Source organism: Aythya marila (assembly GCF_965140915.1).
Source record: "Aythya marila genome assembly, chromosome: Z".
NCBI lineage: Eukaryota > Metazoa > Chordata > Aves > Anseriformes > Anatidae > Aythya > Aythya marila.
In genome coordinates this window covers 22,893,548-22,910,130 of record NC_139080.1, presented here as the reverse complement: position 1 = coordinate 22,910,130, position 16,583 = coordinate 22,893,548, and the positions used below count along the sequence as shown (strand labels likewise).

The 16,583-nt window shown below is 36.4% G+C and overlaps 1 protein-coding gene across 6 annotated transcripts in view; it reads right to left on the bottom strand.

Annotated features, from left to right (window-relative positions):
- ERBIN (erbb2 interacting protein) overlaps positions 1-16,583 on the bottom strand; it is a 120,942-nt gene that overhangs the window by 48,847 nt on the left and 55,512 nt on the right. For all 6 annotated transcript variants that reach the window (XM_082783568.1, XM_082783572.1, XM_082783570.1 and 3 more), the window contains 3 exons: positions 15,835-15,952; positions 2,406-2,484; positions 1,544-1,633 (listed from right to left, as the gene is read on the bottom strand). In XM_082783568.1, coding sequence (XP_082639694.1) covers positions 1,544-1,633; positions 2,406-2,484; positions 15,835-15,952 — 287 coding nt within the window. The remainder of the gene's footprint in view (positions 1-1,543; positions 1,634-2,405; positions 2,485-15,834; positions 15,953-16,583) is intronic.

Below are 16,583 nucleotides of genomic sequence, written 5' to 3'. Positions count from 1 at the left end.
TCTTTTGAAAGAAATCTTGGGGTTTTATTTTATCTCTAATGTGTTCTAGAGTTCTTTTTTCAAATATCCAACAGTTAACATTTTAACAGATTCATTATTTTCTAATTTATATAATCTAAAATTTACTTTCCTATAGAATAATATTTATTCTGTGCAATACAGAATAAATGTACTAGGCAAGAAAACTTATATAAAGTATTTTGAATGACTTCACCAATTGCCTAACAATTAAGCAAGTTACAGCACACTAAGCATTACAGAAGAGGAAGTGACAGTGATGAAGTAAAATGATAGTGAATGCAGTTTTTAGAGATATTTAAGATTAGCTTCAAAAAACAACTATGTCAACCTGAAGTCTTCAATTTTATCTGTACTGCCTGTTTTTTGTTTTGTTTTTTTACTAAGAAAACCTTGCATTTAGTTAAACAATTAAAAAAGAAGAAAAATGTATAGGCAATCATTAAAATGCCAACAAAAAGACAAAGCATTTTCCAGAAATTCCTTCTTTAACCTTAATGAAGGCTTTTGAAATGTACACTTAGTTTACTAGAAACTAGCATGATAATTAATATTTTCCTGCATCATAAACAGCTTTTCTGTTAGCAGAGAGTGTAATGTATCTGGTGCTTTTAATCATTCATCAGGCAATGACATATAACCGGACAGAGAAGAATAGGCCACTAACTCGTCACAGATGACTAAAACACTAATGGTCATTAAAGGACTGCACCTGTGCTCATCTTTCACTGCACATCTCCTGATCTGCCAAACTTCTGCAGCACTCTATTTGGAGGCTTTTGTAATCTTTTGCAGCCTGTGCTGACCTGAACTAGAACTACATAGTCTAAGGCAAATACACAGCAATATGCCTTGTTAACTAATAGCCATATTTCCTGAAAGAGAGGTTTGCTGGATGTGAGATAGGGCAGCAGAGTGACAAAGACAGCATAAGATAACATAAAAAGTGAAGAGTAGAGAAAAAGCAGAAATTGCTGATCAGCATGGTAAGGATGACAGAACAGACAATTCTCATCTAGGAGTCTTTCTTCTAGCAATATCACCCTTTCACTTCTGTTCCCAAGACTTACTCCATTTTGAAGTGATAGGGGTTTGGTATGTGTCTCACATTTAAGCTATTATATGGAACAGTTTTGCTTAGTCAGTGTACCTGAATAAACTATAAATATTGATAAGATGACACTCAAAAATTATATGCATGAAGAAATCTGTGCAACCAAGAGCAGACATGTAGAATTACAAATTCCATTAATTGCTTAACCTGTAATTATCGGATTTACGTTGTACAAGAAGCAACTGCATAAACATGTTTGTTTCTTTGCTTATCATAAGCATTATTTGTCCTGCCTAAACCCCAAATAAAGCACCAGTGATAAAGGTATTTTTTTCTTTAAATAAAATGGTATAAATGAATAGGTAATGTACACTTCCTCCTCTCCTCCCGTTCACACTTTGAGTAGAAGCAGAAACTTCTCTGCATAAATTTAAAATTAAATGTAGATACTAAGTTTCAAATTCAACTTACCTGCCAAAATTGGCTGGCAAAAACTCAAGAAAAGCATCATTCAGGTACAGCTGTGTTAGGTTTAACAGTTGGGAAAATCCATCTGGAAGCCTACAAAGAAATAAAATACCACAGTGCCTTCAATTATATTCAGGGCATTAAGTTATCCTTTCTTAAACAACAGTATAGTACTGAAATCCTACATACCAACAGCATTAATAGGTGGCAAAGGAATTTCTACAGGACTGCGCTAGATACTTGTTCAATACAAGGTTCGTTTCAAAATTATTTTTAAGTATTGAGGACAATATCTATAGGCAGTAAAAACTACAAACAGCTCCTGACAGCTACTCCTGACAGCTACTGTGGAAGAAGCATTCATTAGAGGTGATAAGATAAATTAAAACCCATGCAATGCCTTTTTTCCTCCGCAGCAGACTTACCTTACATGAGGTTTTTATCTGTGGCAGTGCTACTTTGTCAAGTTAATTTTGTTACTATAGAAGGTGACAAGTAAATCAATTCACACAGGTTGTTTGAAAAACCATGGTAGCGGATTTGGAGTAAAATTAATTAGTTATTAAGAAACAAAACTCTTAACACATTTCTCTACCTTCACAGAGAAGTAATGGACCAAAAAAAAGCTAACAAAGCCACATGAAATAATGCAGGATACCTCACACAGCCCATTAACTTGGCAAAATACGTGACTAACACAGCAATACTCTATCTCAACACAATGAGCCTAATGAAAATACCTCAGGTACCCTCTGTTCCTTGCCTCCAATTACAAGGGTTGGTTAGCAAAAATTTGAATGGAGCATGTTTGAGAGTCAGCACTGTTTGCATAAAATCTTAAGTATCATAAAAGTTACAAACTTACTTTGAAATTGGATTTACACTCGCTTCAACAACAGTCAAGACTTTGCAGTTTTTTATATTTTCTGGAAACTCCTGTATGCCTGCAAAATACAGCGAGAGGGAGGGGAAATTATTAGACTCCAATACAGACATAAAAATGATGAACATAAAACTGCTACATGTAAAAACTTAATCCATTTAGAAACCAGTGGACTGATTCTCTGGTGTTTCAGACGAAGTCTTTATAAAAGAAATACACTTCTGCAATATTAATCGCATTACTGTTCTATTCCTAGAGCATTTCATATAGCAACTTAGCAGCCAGTTCATGAAACAACATGAGAGAAAGTCCACTAACAATTCTCACTGATCATTACCAAATATTACAGAAATTATACTTTGTAATGTACCTGAGATCAGGCCCCCAGTCACTAAGGCATTCATAAACATGGTTGAACAAAGTTGCCAACAGAATTTGCTGGTTAAATGCATGGCTTGTACATACAGCTTAAGTGGCAAGGCTTAAAACATTAAAATACAGTATTCATGGTTCAAAACAGATCTCCCAGAATAGCTTCAAATTATTTGCACAGAAGGAAAAAAATGCTGCAGACATTTATATGAAAATTAAGATAAGGATTATCTCCAGATATGCCAGAGAATGAAATTGTGATCAATATATCTGCCAAAATTTTTATTTGTCAGAAGCTGACAAAACAGGTCATGAAAACAGAAAATACGCATACACCATGTCAGTAAGAAATTAGTACTGAATGATTCTGCCACCCAAGCCTTTCACCTCTATCATCACTATACCATAAAAAACAAACAAAATCTACTATTGTATCACAACTGCATTTGCTTTCATAATGTTTCCCTAACAAAAGAGCTGTACAAGTACAGGTCTTTTTATTTTAAAGAAACTTTGCTATTTTAAGTTTGGCTGAAAAATTTTAATATAAATAATTTTAAATAAACATTAAATTTTTAAATAAACTCATATGCAAAATAAACATTAATACTGCGATTTTCCAACTTGGATTAAGAATACAGTATTTTTTTCAAGAAAAATCCATATGCTACTAGAATAAAATTAGCATCGATAACCTGCTATTTCAGGTAACACATATTAGCTATTTGTCCTTTAAATGTTTGTAATTGTGTGTGCTTCTAAAATGCTTCATCATGTGCCTGGAGAGGCCAGTGAATCTGAAGAATGAGACCACTAAAAGGGAACTGTACTCTGTGGCTGCTCTCTATGCCACTATGCCTCCTTTTCCATAAATTCAATTTAAGCAGAAAGTCTAGTGCTGTCAAAGCAGATTTTTAGGTCTTTCTTGACAGGAACCTGTTTGTCATACCAGTGGCTTAAATTTACTTTTGACTTATACCAGGTGTTGTACTCTGATATTGAGTGGGGGAAGGCACGAAAAAGCAAGCGAAACCACACACTTAATGCAGGTGTTTAAAAACTTATTTCAGTATCATGGACCCTTCTGAGAAATAGGTTATTCAGCTCAATGTTAAAAAACAGAAGTTTTTTTAATAAAAAAACTTCTTAATGTTCTTTTAAAACCTTAAAAACTTCTTAAAGTCCTTCCTCTGGAGGTGGCCAGGAGGAATTGAACCATAAACTGAAATATATAGCAAGATTTCTGACACTTCTGGTTTACTACTCTGTGTGCATATATGTGTATACATGTACACTTACAAATACAAAACAAAAAATACATAGCTTTATGCAAAACAAATACATAGCTTTAGCTATGCGAATTTTGGTGTAGCTGAAAGTGGGGTCAACACAGAAGACAGTGGCTACTGACTGAATTCACTTATCACTCTTCAAAAACCAAAACTAAATAATTGTAATGTAATGAAGCTCCATTTCTGGAACACAGTGATATTTTCAGGACCAAAGGTAGTTTTAAAGAAAGATTAGAAAAGAACCATGGAATGACCAGAGATGTATTTTACCTATAGGTGTCCTATAATCTTTGTATTATAAGAAACACTTTTTCAAGGAATTTAAGTACTTATGATCTTAATTCTATTTGTATCAAGAAGCCTTTTTGACCAAACATCTAACCTGACACACAATCCTAAACCATTGCAGATGCACAAAAATCTAGCAAAAGGCCTGTCTAGATAAAGTTAAGGATTATTTATATACATGTAAAATGGTCTTCCATCATCTAAAAGGCACATGAAGACCATTTGTTTGCTAATGATACAACATTGTCTTTTTAAAATGAATCCTGTCTACAGTAATCAACACTGCATTTCAGACCACTCTATGCCATTAGTTTTCTTGTTTGAATCACAGAGATTCTATAAATTCAGGTATTCTGAAAGTTGGGCACACAAGGCTTTGCCTTGTTCCTTAGATGAAAGATTGCTCTCATCCAACAAGTTAAAATTCACGTTTTTAATATTGATGTTTCCACTGCCTATGTCAAGAACTTACTGAAGCACAGAAGTCTCAGATCTCTGATAACTGCCTAGGAAACAAAACACAGCACGTCTTCTAGAGAGGAGAAAGTCATTGTAAACTTACTGTCAAAAGAACAGCCAAATAAAATATTAGCTATCCAAATACAGACATGTCATATCAGTATGCTTTTGTACATGAGAGGACTCTACAGTAGTCTTGATTGACTATGCCTTAGGCAAGAGGCCACAGCAGTTTTAACAACAAAGTAACAACAAAAACTAAACCAATAAGAGAAAGCTAACAATGAGCCAGCCCACGAATTTAATTTTGCTTATTTTTTAGAGACTGGATTGGTATGGTCTTTACCAAAGTCACTCAGCACTTCAGTATGGATAAATGGCAGCAGCCATTATTCACAGTATGAAATACATATAAAGTATGAAAATATATATAAAGTTTTCAGTACCAATACAGAAGATAGGAAAAAAACTGACACTGCTCTTCTCTGTCAAGTGACAGAAAGTAGCATTTATTAACTGCCTATACAACGAGCTTCAGACACTCATTTTTCCTCAGCTACATCCTTCCTGCACACTTAAAACATGCACTTACTGTTGGATTAATAATAATCAATTTGCTAGCTACGCCCACCCTCCGTGAGGATCTGATCAATGAGCATGACAAATTAAGATCCACATTCTGTTCTAAATCTCACTTTCCTTTAGGGCTTTTCTATGGCTTCCTCTACATATGGATTCTGAAGGTTACAGAAGAGGAAGATAAGACAGATTACTTGGGAGTTATCTAGCCTCTTGCAGCCTTATCCCACTTTCCTTCAGAAGCATCATGTGGCTAGGTTCTTTATCCTGCTATTTCCTATTTTACGTGATAACAACCATCACCCCCATCCCACTTTTGTGCCATAGTTGACTTACAGATCATGGATACCGTTTTACCAAAACAAACAAACAAACAAACAAACAAACAAACAAACCTATCACACTTGTGGACTTTTGACATTTGCAGAGCACAGCAAGAGAAAAGATAATTAGCTGGTAATCTTTAATTCTAACCACTAGATCCAAAAACTCAATTGAGAGCAAAGTTCTTTTTGCAACATAGTTTCTCACAGAAGTAGTATTTATGTAATAGAAGTCAGTATTTATTTGTCTGTTTCTTCTACCCCATTTTCCTAAATTTCAAGCATTTTTAAATTCACTGGCCAATTTCTACCACAAACATAACTTTTCATTTTTTATTTTTTTTAAAAAAGGGGCAGGAAGGTGGGGGCCTGGAAGATTGACAAGGAAAATTTGGCAGTTGAATAAGGAAGAGAATCTAAAATTATTGTCTGGACTGAGCCAAAAGAAGAAAGTATTCATCATTCAGAACTCTATGTGGCAAAAATTCACCAGCTAGCCAGCACAACCTACAGAGTGGTGGTTAATCAGGATCACCAAAACAGCTGGAGGACATGCCCAAATGGCATACCAGAAAGGTCACACAGGGATTGCAGGTCAACAGGCAGAAGTATGTAGGTAATCAACCTCAGTTCTGGATCACATAGCACGGCTGAAATAAGGAATTTTGCCTGATCTCTACCTCCCCAGAGAGCAATGATTATTTTGGCGCAGCTCAATACAGCAAATGTGCACAAATCTCCCTCTCTTTGTTTAGGCTGGATTAAGGCAATTGTAAGTATAATTGGGGTCTCGCTCACCACTTGGAGTTACACTGATTTCCTCCCCAACATAGCACAATCCTTTCTTAACACCAGGGCCAGCATCACTTATGGAGCAGGAGGGAAAACTAGAACCATCCTTTGTCTCCACTGGAAAAGATTTCACTCAGAAATATTGGCATTTCTAGCTTTACAGAAAACTGCAAGTCACATCCACTGTTGGCAGAAGCCTTCACTGCAATGGGGTCCAGAGCTGAAATCCTAGCATGCTGCTGTTTCAGCCCTGCTGCAGATGGGGGTTTGCTCTGGTGTTCATACTCTAGACATGTGGTCATGTTTTTCTTTGCAACTACTAAAACCACTATTCCCAAGCTTCTGCTACTCAAACTATTACTGCTAGAGACAGCAGTGGCACTGCCTCTAAATCAAGTTCTGCCTCTTCTTATGTAGGAGGATTTTAAGCACAGACTTGCAAAAAATAAAAATAAAAAAATGTTTCAGTTCCTTAAAAGCACAGAAAAAGAAAATCACTAACAAACATAAGACCTGTACAAGCCATATAGGTGATGCCCCCAAAGGAAGAAGTTTACAGCTGAATATCTCAGCTTGTGTGAAACATGAGATTTTTTTATTTTTATTTTTTAATCTCCAGAGAGCACCACACCAAACGGACCTTTCGCTGCACAGCAAGTGGAACTACAGCTCTCTGTGCATCCTTCCCATTCTGCATCCTTACAAGCATAGAGGGCACAGAGGCAAACATACAGGCTGAGTTTGCATGAATATGAAAGCAACTTCAACTATGTACATTGCTCCCTGAGATAATCTATTCACTCTGGTCTCAAATTTTGGAAAAGCAGCAATTAGGACCTGCCTGAAAGCAGCTCCACCATAAAAAGAACAACTTTTGTTTGCTCTTCCACTCTGTCCTCTGCTTCAGCTGTCCTACCAGCTGAACATGGAAACAAAAATATTTTCGGAGCTCAGGAATACATGCCACAACTGCCCCAAAGAGTACAGAAAAATGTTTGTAAATGCTGAGTTTAAATGGAAAACTTAAAATAGTTTCAGTCACAAGCTGTATTCATATATTTATAAAATATGCCTAAATTCAGGATTTTTTCATGCCTTTGATATTGAAAACAGATCTTTCATTATTCACAATGTAAGCAGTCTTTAAGACGAATCAATTTGCTGCACAGTGCTGACTCAGCCATTGTTGCTTTCATCTTTCCAAAACTCTTACAGAATACCCTGACCCAGCGGGTTTCAGATCACCCAAGGAGCTCGGGTTTCCATGAGATGCCTGATCAGGCAAGCGAGCAGCTGAAACACCTTCCTGCTCAGAGCTGGAGTCGCAACTCTGCACAACTGTTGGCCGCTGTGCAGAAGGTGGTACTCAGTACAACAGTATTTGCCAAGCAGCTTAGGAACCTCCGGCTTATTTAGTGGAAGCCTATCCTAAATCAATCATTTCAAGACTAAGGAGCAACTATTGCAAATATATTTTCATCTAGTTTTCATCTCAAAGCTTCTGAAACCTGCTACATGTTAATTTTCAGTTGCTTTCCTTGCCCTCTCATAAGGAAGACTTTGACAACTGCTGTAGCACAAAACCTCCTAAAATTCCTTGCAAAGTGTTTCTCCTCATACATAAGCATTACAGAATTCATGGCTTTCTGCCTACCTCTTGCTAAAGGCAAAAATATGTAATCTTTGAGATCTATGGAAGAGCTACCTTTCTCAAGAAGTACAACTCAAAATATAAAACTGTCAAAAATGTAACATCATTACTAGAGTTTCTGTAGATTTAATAAAACTCATATTTTAATACATTTGCATAGACTTTCTTTACTCTCTCCATTTTGTTTAAATAGAAAAGCTCCCTTACTAGAGAAACATCTGTTCTTATCAAGGAAATATCTTATCTAAAAATCTTACATTTATTTTTATTTTTTTATTTATTATTATTTTATTTATTTATTTATTACAAGATTCTGAAAATGTTCTCCACTGGATTTCTTTATTTTTGGTTGAAGCAACTTGCTAGACAATTTATCTACTTGCTACTTAGCAGGCAGGTTCACATCTCCATCTTCACTTTACAAAGTGCTTTCCTGCAATTCTACACTCTCAAATTTTTGAAGTTTCCTTTAGTTATGGTCATTTGCAGGTTTGTAAGCTCCAAGTGCACTGGTCTGTTTTCTTACATTTAAAAATGGAAAACGGAAGCTGAATCTTCAGTTGAGGGCTGTTTGGAGGATTTTTGGAAGGGAAACAAAATATTTGAACAGTTCATGTAACGATTAGTGCAAAAATGTCGGTCGAACTAAAAATTTGAAAATCTGACAGAAGGAAGTTAAAAGCTTTTCTAATGATTTTTAAAGAAAAATGTACTAACTAGTTGTGATAACGCTTACAACATAATTAGATTCAGAATAAAATACAGTATCAGCAATATATTCAGTGCTTCTTTTTTAATGAAGTGGGTACTTAACTACATACATTTTTGTAGCAATAAAATACGTTTACTCACTATTAAGATAAACGGTTCTTTTACAGAGCAAGTGTCCACATGTGGAAAAAGCAGCAGCATTGAAATGTAAACTTTTTATAATATTTACCATCTTAAAAAATAAACTAACATTATAAAAAATAAACTAACATCTGTGCTTATGTGCATGCTATACTTAGAGTTGTCTCTCTTTCCATTTCATCTGCATGCTGCTTTGATCCAATTAGAAGGTTAAGGCAGGTTTAGCATTTCTAAAATTCATTTTTTGAAAGCACTTTCAAAATTGAAAAATTTTATTTTATTTTTATCTGAAAGCTGAAAATCAAATTTTTAAAAGTTCAGATAAGAATGAATGCTATTTTATGCCTCTTGATACTTTTAAGTGAAAGATGTCTCCCCACTTTCTTCAACAACAGTAACTTGCCTGATAAATAGTTAAATCTGATGCACAGCGGAGAATGCAAGGTAACAGTCTCAGTGGTTTAATTTTTATTTTTTTAATTCCTTGTACAGATGTGCTGGCACAGCTAGGAAAGTTAACCAAGTCACCAGGAGTCCTCTAAGCACTCATCCTCCGATCATTGTGAAGAGGTTAAATTTTTAGGGTAAAATACCTCCAGGTCTGCTATGTCCCTTACTCAGTGTAAAAGAGTTTGAGGAGTAAGACAGATTGCTAAATGTTTTTTCTTGGGGGGGGGGGGGGGGGGGGGGGGGGCGGGGAGGGAAAACCAAGAGTGCTGCTTCCTGAAGACAGGACTGACACTAATTTCCATAAACCTACATGTGCCAAGGCAGGGTAAAATTGCCAGATGTGGAATACTACAAAGGCTGTAAACAGCAGGTTTTTTCATAATGCTGTCTCGGAAGGTTACCAAAGCTCACATGGTTCTGAACTATCTCCATAGCAGGAGTCCCCAGAATATCCTGAAACTAAAAAGGTAGCACACAAATATGCTTTGCTTTTTCCCTTTTTCCCATACCACCCTGGGCTGCAAACTTAATGCTGTCTGTCCAGTCACTTTTGGTTGATATACTATGACTACCAAAGTGCATCACTTCACAAAAATAAGCCTTTACATGCAATACACATTTAGGGGGGGAAAAATTACTAATACATTGTTTTTTCTGCATTATGAAAATGTCTTTGAACCAGGAAGAAATTAGTATAAAACTCATTTCAGAATTTCAACCACACACGCTCGTTTTTCATTCAAGACCTTACTTACACTTTAACTGCACTGAAATTCTATGTTGTTCACTTCCTCTCCTATACACGGAGATAACTTTATTCTGCAAAGATGGATACTATTTAATATCTTCCATATGATAGACAATATATTTGAGAAAGAAACACTAAACACTTGTCTAAAGAACTTTAGATAGAATAGCTACATTTAGGATAAATTTAATATATATAATGATGTATTATAATAAAGCTACAGACCCAGTTAATCAGAAGCAGATCAATTATATTTTTATTTCACTACCATGGATGATACAAAACTAAGTCCTCTTTTTATCCCCCTCCTTCATATATGGAGAAAAATAGCAAATTTATAGCAAATTATTTTTGTACTCAGGATCTTCCCCCTCTTACTTCTCCTTGTGGAAAGGGAAACTTGGATCAGTCTCCCCATTAACTACGAATAATTCTCAATTCATTGACAAACCATACCCCCTAAATCCACCACAGATGGGCAACATAAGAACGAGACATTCTCCTAAATACTCGTTTTCCAACTTCCTGACTTCTGGCACACAGTATACCAAAGCTAGTTTGCCAAATCAGCAGATGTTTTTTAAAACACTGAAGAAAACATATTTGATCTAGATTTGCATCTGTTAACAAAAACCTTTAACATGACTTAAAATAGTACTATTGGCAGTTAGGTTTGTGTTGTGTTTTTTTCCAGATTGTGTATTTTTCCATGAAAATCCCCTGCAACACAGACTGACATGGTAACATGTTTAAATTTGCCTCAACATTGCAGTGAAAAAGAACCACTCCATAATCTACAAGAGACTACTGAAGAGATCTGAATTTCCAAACCACCATGTTACTTTTGGCCTTGTTAGGTATTTTTTTGATCTTGTTATTTAATCCTCTAAAGGGCCTAATAATATACAAACTAAAAATTCAATGTTTTCCTCTCACCACCTGTGCGTAGGAAAAAAACATACTGTCTCAAGACTTCCCACTCAACTAGCTCCACAGGCACAAATGGTTTCAAAGCACATTTTCAGGTTTCCAGGGAAGACTAATTTCCCTGGCAGTCATCTCATCATATGCCTCAGAATTTCATATCACTTGCTTCTAGTAACCTGTATATTTAACTCTTCCATACATTTATATATGAATGCTTTCCCCTTCTTTAAAGGGGAGAAATGTTTTCATAAGAATTCTTCATATTGTCCAAGAGGACTTGTCTGCATTCCAGGGCCACAAGAAAATGATTGTTCTCTTAAAGAAAAATAAAATTCAAGAGGTTAAAAAGCCCTGAAAGGGACAGATTTAGAGTTTAATTTTTACTGTGTTTTGTTCTGGTTATTTTTATTTTTATTTTCCTGTACAACTGCTGATACATGAACAACAGCCACAGATGATTAAAAAAATGAATTTGTCCTTAGTTTCATAAAGAAAACACTCTTTTCTACTTTTGCCTTAAACTCTGTGTGTTGCAATTTCTTTTTACAACGTAACCAGCTAGGATTGAGTAAAAGACATCTCTTCATGCTTTATCCAATCCAGGATGCAACTTTTCTGATATAGGAACACAGTTTGTTTGTTTAAATACCATTTATTCAAGTATCATTTTATCTCCATGAGTAGGAGGCCATCAAGCTTCCATGTAAAAGCTCAAGTATACCTGGAAAGAAGTAATGGGTTCTTCGATATTGAGGGCTTATAATAGCCTCGGGAATCAGATTAAATTGCCATAAAAAGACAACGGAAGTCCTCACTACTTAAAAAATAATAAAAAAAAAAATATTGCCTCTTATTTTTTTTCTAAAGGCGGAGTTAAAAATTAACTCTTACTGCACACATAGCAGCAGATTGATACTTTAGATTACATCTATACCATGGACTCTTCAGCAGCCATGAACATATTGCAAACTAAATAGTTGTACAAAGACTTGTGTGCTCAAGGACACACAGCTGCTACCAGCTTGTTCTCTGTAACTGAGCATACACCTCAAAACACACATCAAAGACTAGATATATTGACAGAGAAGTAGTTAAATGAAGACTACTGGATAAAAATTGCACCCTGTCTGGCTCAGTAACGAAAGGTGCTGGATGCTGGGAACATACAGGGGAAATGTGCATGTCTCCTGGCTTTCTGCACTTCACTAAACCTTCTCTAGGCTTCTATGTTTGGCCACCATGGTAGACAGGACACTAGATGAAGTCAACCTTGTTCTGATTAAATGTAGGCGTGTTTAAATACCTTCATCTACACATCTGCCATGCTTCCATTTTATAGTTTTATATAGTGAATACAATAAATTGGACGTTTAAATATGAAAGCTAGGAAGACATTTTTATGAGCTATTAAAACATCATCAAGACTGCATTCTTAGACTATTTTGTATAGCATTTATCTTGAAAAATTTCTGCTATTTTTATTTTAATCTATATGTCAAAACAAATATGCACACACACTCTCACAGATATATATGTATGTATGTTGTTCTGCTTAGAAACCTGGGTAAGTCTCCTGTGCTACAGCCCTCCTTCTGCCCTAAATAAGCTGGCTGAAGAGACAGACACTGCAATTTATGAAGTAGCCTGACTGCATTTCAAAATTGGAGCTTTTAAAAACACCTTTATTTGCCACAACCACAGCAATCTCACAAGAAAGGAAAAAAAAAATTATTCTAGAGCTTGGTGTTTCTCACCATCCTTCACAAAAACTGGTGATTCATTCCCAGTAGTTTTTCTCAATTTATCAAAAGAATTATCTCCTGTGTTTCCCACAAAACCCACCATTTCCAGTGTTCTTTCAGTATCTCACAAAGAAGTCCTGGGAAAGTCCTAGCTGATTCACCAGAGGGCCAAGCTGCCATCCAGAGGGACTCTGACAGACTGTAGAGGTGGGCTGACAAGAATCTCATGAAAATCAACAAGAAGTACAGAGTCCTGCACCTAGAGAGGAACAACCCCAGGCACCAGGGCAGGCTGAGGGCCACCCAGCTGGGAAGCTGCTCTGCAGGAAGGGACCTGGGGGTCCTGGTGGGTGCTAAGCTGAACGTGAGCCAGCAAGGTGCCCTTGCAGCAGGAAGGTTCATAGCGTCGTGGGCTGCGTTAGGCAAAGCATCACCAGCGGGTCAGGAGAGGTGATCCTGCCCCACTGCTCAGTGACACCGCAGCACCTGGAGCGCTGTGTCTGGTTCTGGGCTCCCAGTACAAGACAGACCTGGACGTACTGGAAAGAGTCCAGCAGAGGGCTACAAAACTGTCCAAGGGACTGGAACATCCCTCCTATGGGGAATGGCTGAGAGCCGTGACTGTTCAGCCTGGGGCAGGGGAGGCTGAAGGGGATCTTGTCAACATGTATGAACACCAGAAGGGAGGGTGCAAAGAGGACTGAGGCTCTTTCCAGTGGTGCCCAGCGCCAGGACAGACTGCACCAGGCACCAGCTGGAACACAGGAGGTCCCAACCAAACACCAGGCAGCACTTCCATGCTGTGCAGGTGACGGAGCGCTGGCACTGGTTGCCCAGAGAGGCCTTGCAGCCTCCAATTTTGGAGGTCTTCGAAAGCCACCTGGATGTAGTCTTGGGCCGTGTTGCTCTGGGTGCCCCTGCTGAGCAGGGGTTGGACCAGAGGGCCTCCAGAGGGCCTTTCCAACTTTGACCATTTGGGGATTCTGAAATCTAACAAAACATATTTTTTTTCTACTGTGGATGAACATCAGAGCCATCATGGACTGTGGGAAATTGAACTGTAAAGTCTTACCAAATGAAATAAAACAAAATAGGTTTGCAGCTGTTGAGAGAAATGTTTAATGCTTGCAACAGTGAACCAGGAAAGAGAAGAAAAAGGCACTTAAGCCAACAAACTGAGACATCAAATAATACCATATTTATTAGAAACAATAATAAACAACCTGTTAGTACTTCAGCCAACAGGGATCCTGATTTGTTTTCTTGGAGTTTTAAAGAGCTTTCAGGAATGGTGTTAGATGACACATCCCAAGTGAAGAAGCATGTGACCTGAGGACTATTTCTGATGTGCAACACCGAGCAGAGAAGCTATCTGAACTGATAAGACTAAGAACAGGCTCATGATTATTGTTTAAATTAGTGTGCTATTGTTTCTCTGAAAGGTGTTAAACAACAGCAAAAACAAAAAAACAAACAAAAAAAAAACACTAATACACAGAGCTTCACAGTTTATAGGGATGGCATATTTTTCAGTCGTTGCCTCTTTAAATTCTTTATATGCCTCAGAGTAATTAGTGTTCTTTCAGCAGCTCTTTGAATGCTTAGCTAAAGGTTACACCGTTTTGGATGAACGGCTAACTCTCTAGATGGTAAGTGACCAGCTGCCTATTTATGTACATAAACTAAGGAATTTGCCAACCCTAGAGCTCAAAAACCCTTTTGCTGCTTTCAAATCTTATTTATCAAGAACTTGTATTGGAAACAGTTAATCCTTTTAACACCCAGAAAAGGACAAAAGGATGACTCTTTCTTAGTTGTTTGTCATTACGAAAGTTTAAGGACAGTGTTCTTTAAGCAAGGCTATTAATCCACTTGTACCAGGAACAGAGCAGTAACAATCAGGTCAATTTATTACACTAAATGCTGCATTCATTATGCAAAAATAATGAAGTAACAGTTTAAGTAGAGACTGGGTTACAATGGATAATAAAGGAGAATGCCAACACCTCAGCAATGCGAATACTTTCACAATAAAGCAGAACTTACTTAATTTTATAGTTGTAATTAGCTAGCTGTCCAAATAAAACAATGAATTTGTTATGATAAAATCTTATGTAATTTATGTAAAATTTATGTCATTCTTATTTTCAAATATGATGCCAAGAAAGGTCTTCTAATTTCAGTTTGAATTACCAAGTCAAGATCATCACATTCTCACTAATTAGCATGATTGAGCTTTTTTTTTTTTTTAAATAAACCACACAAGCCTGATAACACAATATAAATTATTTCAACTTCCTCACATTTGAACAGATTTACCAACTTCCCAATGCAGCACCACCAAAAACCCAAACCATATACCCATATATACAATACGTGGCTGACATTTCATAATTTATAAAAGGCTCTGACTCACACAGAATGAAAGTCAGTCACATAAGCTAGTCATTGTCCATATTCACTTTTTATCCCCACGCAACAGAGGTTATCATCCCCAGATCAGAATAGAAAAGCAGCTGAGTCTTACTACAATTTTCAGACAGATCATTGAAGTTAACTAAAAGCAATTACAAAAAAAAAAAAAAAGAATCCAGCAAAATTTTAAAAGTTGTTACCTCTCTTCAGTATAGTGAAGAATGAGAAAAGCCACTAAAAGTAATAACTTTGAAGAATGGCATTTTTGAGAGAATACAGAAACATTTTACACTATCATTTTTCAGTAATGAATCTTAAAATTATAAACCAATCTATTTGACAGATATAATTAAAAACAAACAACACAGACCGTTAAAGAGTATCTTTTATGTTAAGCAGTGATTTAAGGTCATATTTATTTGATGTACAGCTTCTGAAAATTATACTTTTATTGGTATCTTTGTACAGTCAGTGGTGATTTGCCTTTTAGCTACCCCAATATAATAAGTGAAGTAACTTACCATTCTTGCTGACATCCAGTTCCCTGAGATTAATGAGATTTGCAATGGATGCTGGCAATGCGGTTAGATCATTGTCTGGCAAACTCAACTTGTGCAGCGACTGACAGTTAAAAAGTTGCTATTGAAACAAAGAAAAAAGTGAAGAGCAACTTTCTCTTAGTTTCTTCTATATAGCTTTTGTTTTTAATCCTTTTCAACTTCTGACCTCACAGCTTGAAGGCCAGACAATTCAGAGTCCTTGACTACAGGCACTTTAACTATTTTTTCCCCAAACTTGACCAAGTTTAAAATGCTTAGGAAAGCAGAAAAAGTACAAACAGCCACAGCAAGCTGATAGCTGTGCTTAGTACTTCCTACAAATTCCTTCCAGTGTCTCAAATTGTGACCTTATACATAGTCCTGAAAACTTCGCAAAATGTTTTCCATGATAAGCGTGCCATGTGGTACCCCAGAGTTTCTTCAAAACAAATAAAAAATGAACAAATCCATTTTTAAGTCTGAGACACAGCATTTGTGTAGGAATTAATCTTCTCTAAAATAACTTCACATTTTAATCCATTTTACGTTATAATAAGTTTTATTTCCCTTCCATAATTTCTAGCTCAAGTACTCCAAAAGCTAACAAAACAATGAGAACTAATGAAAGTTTGATCTAAGGAAAATCTGTGTAATAACTTCTGCATCTAGTTATTATAATTAACATCTAATATTAGCTCAGAGTCAGAGCCCTTCCTATATGAAAGGTACCT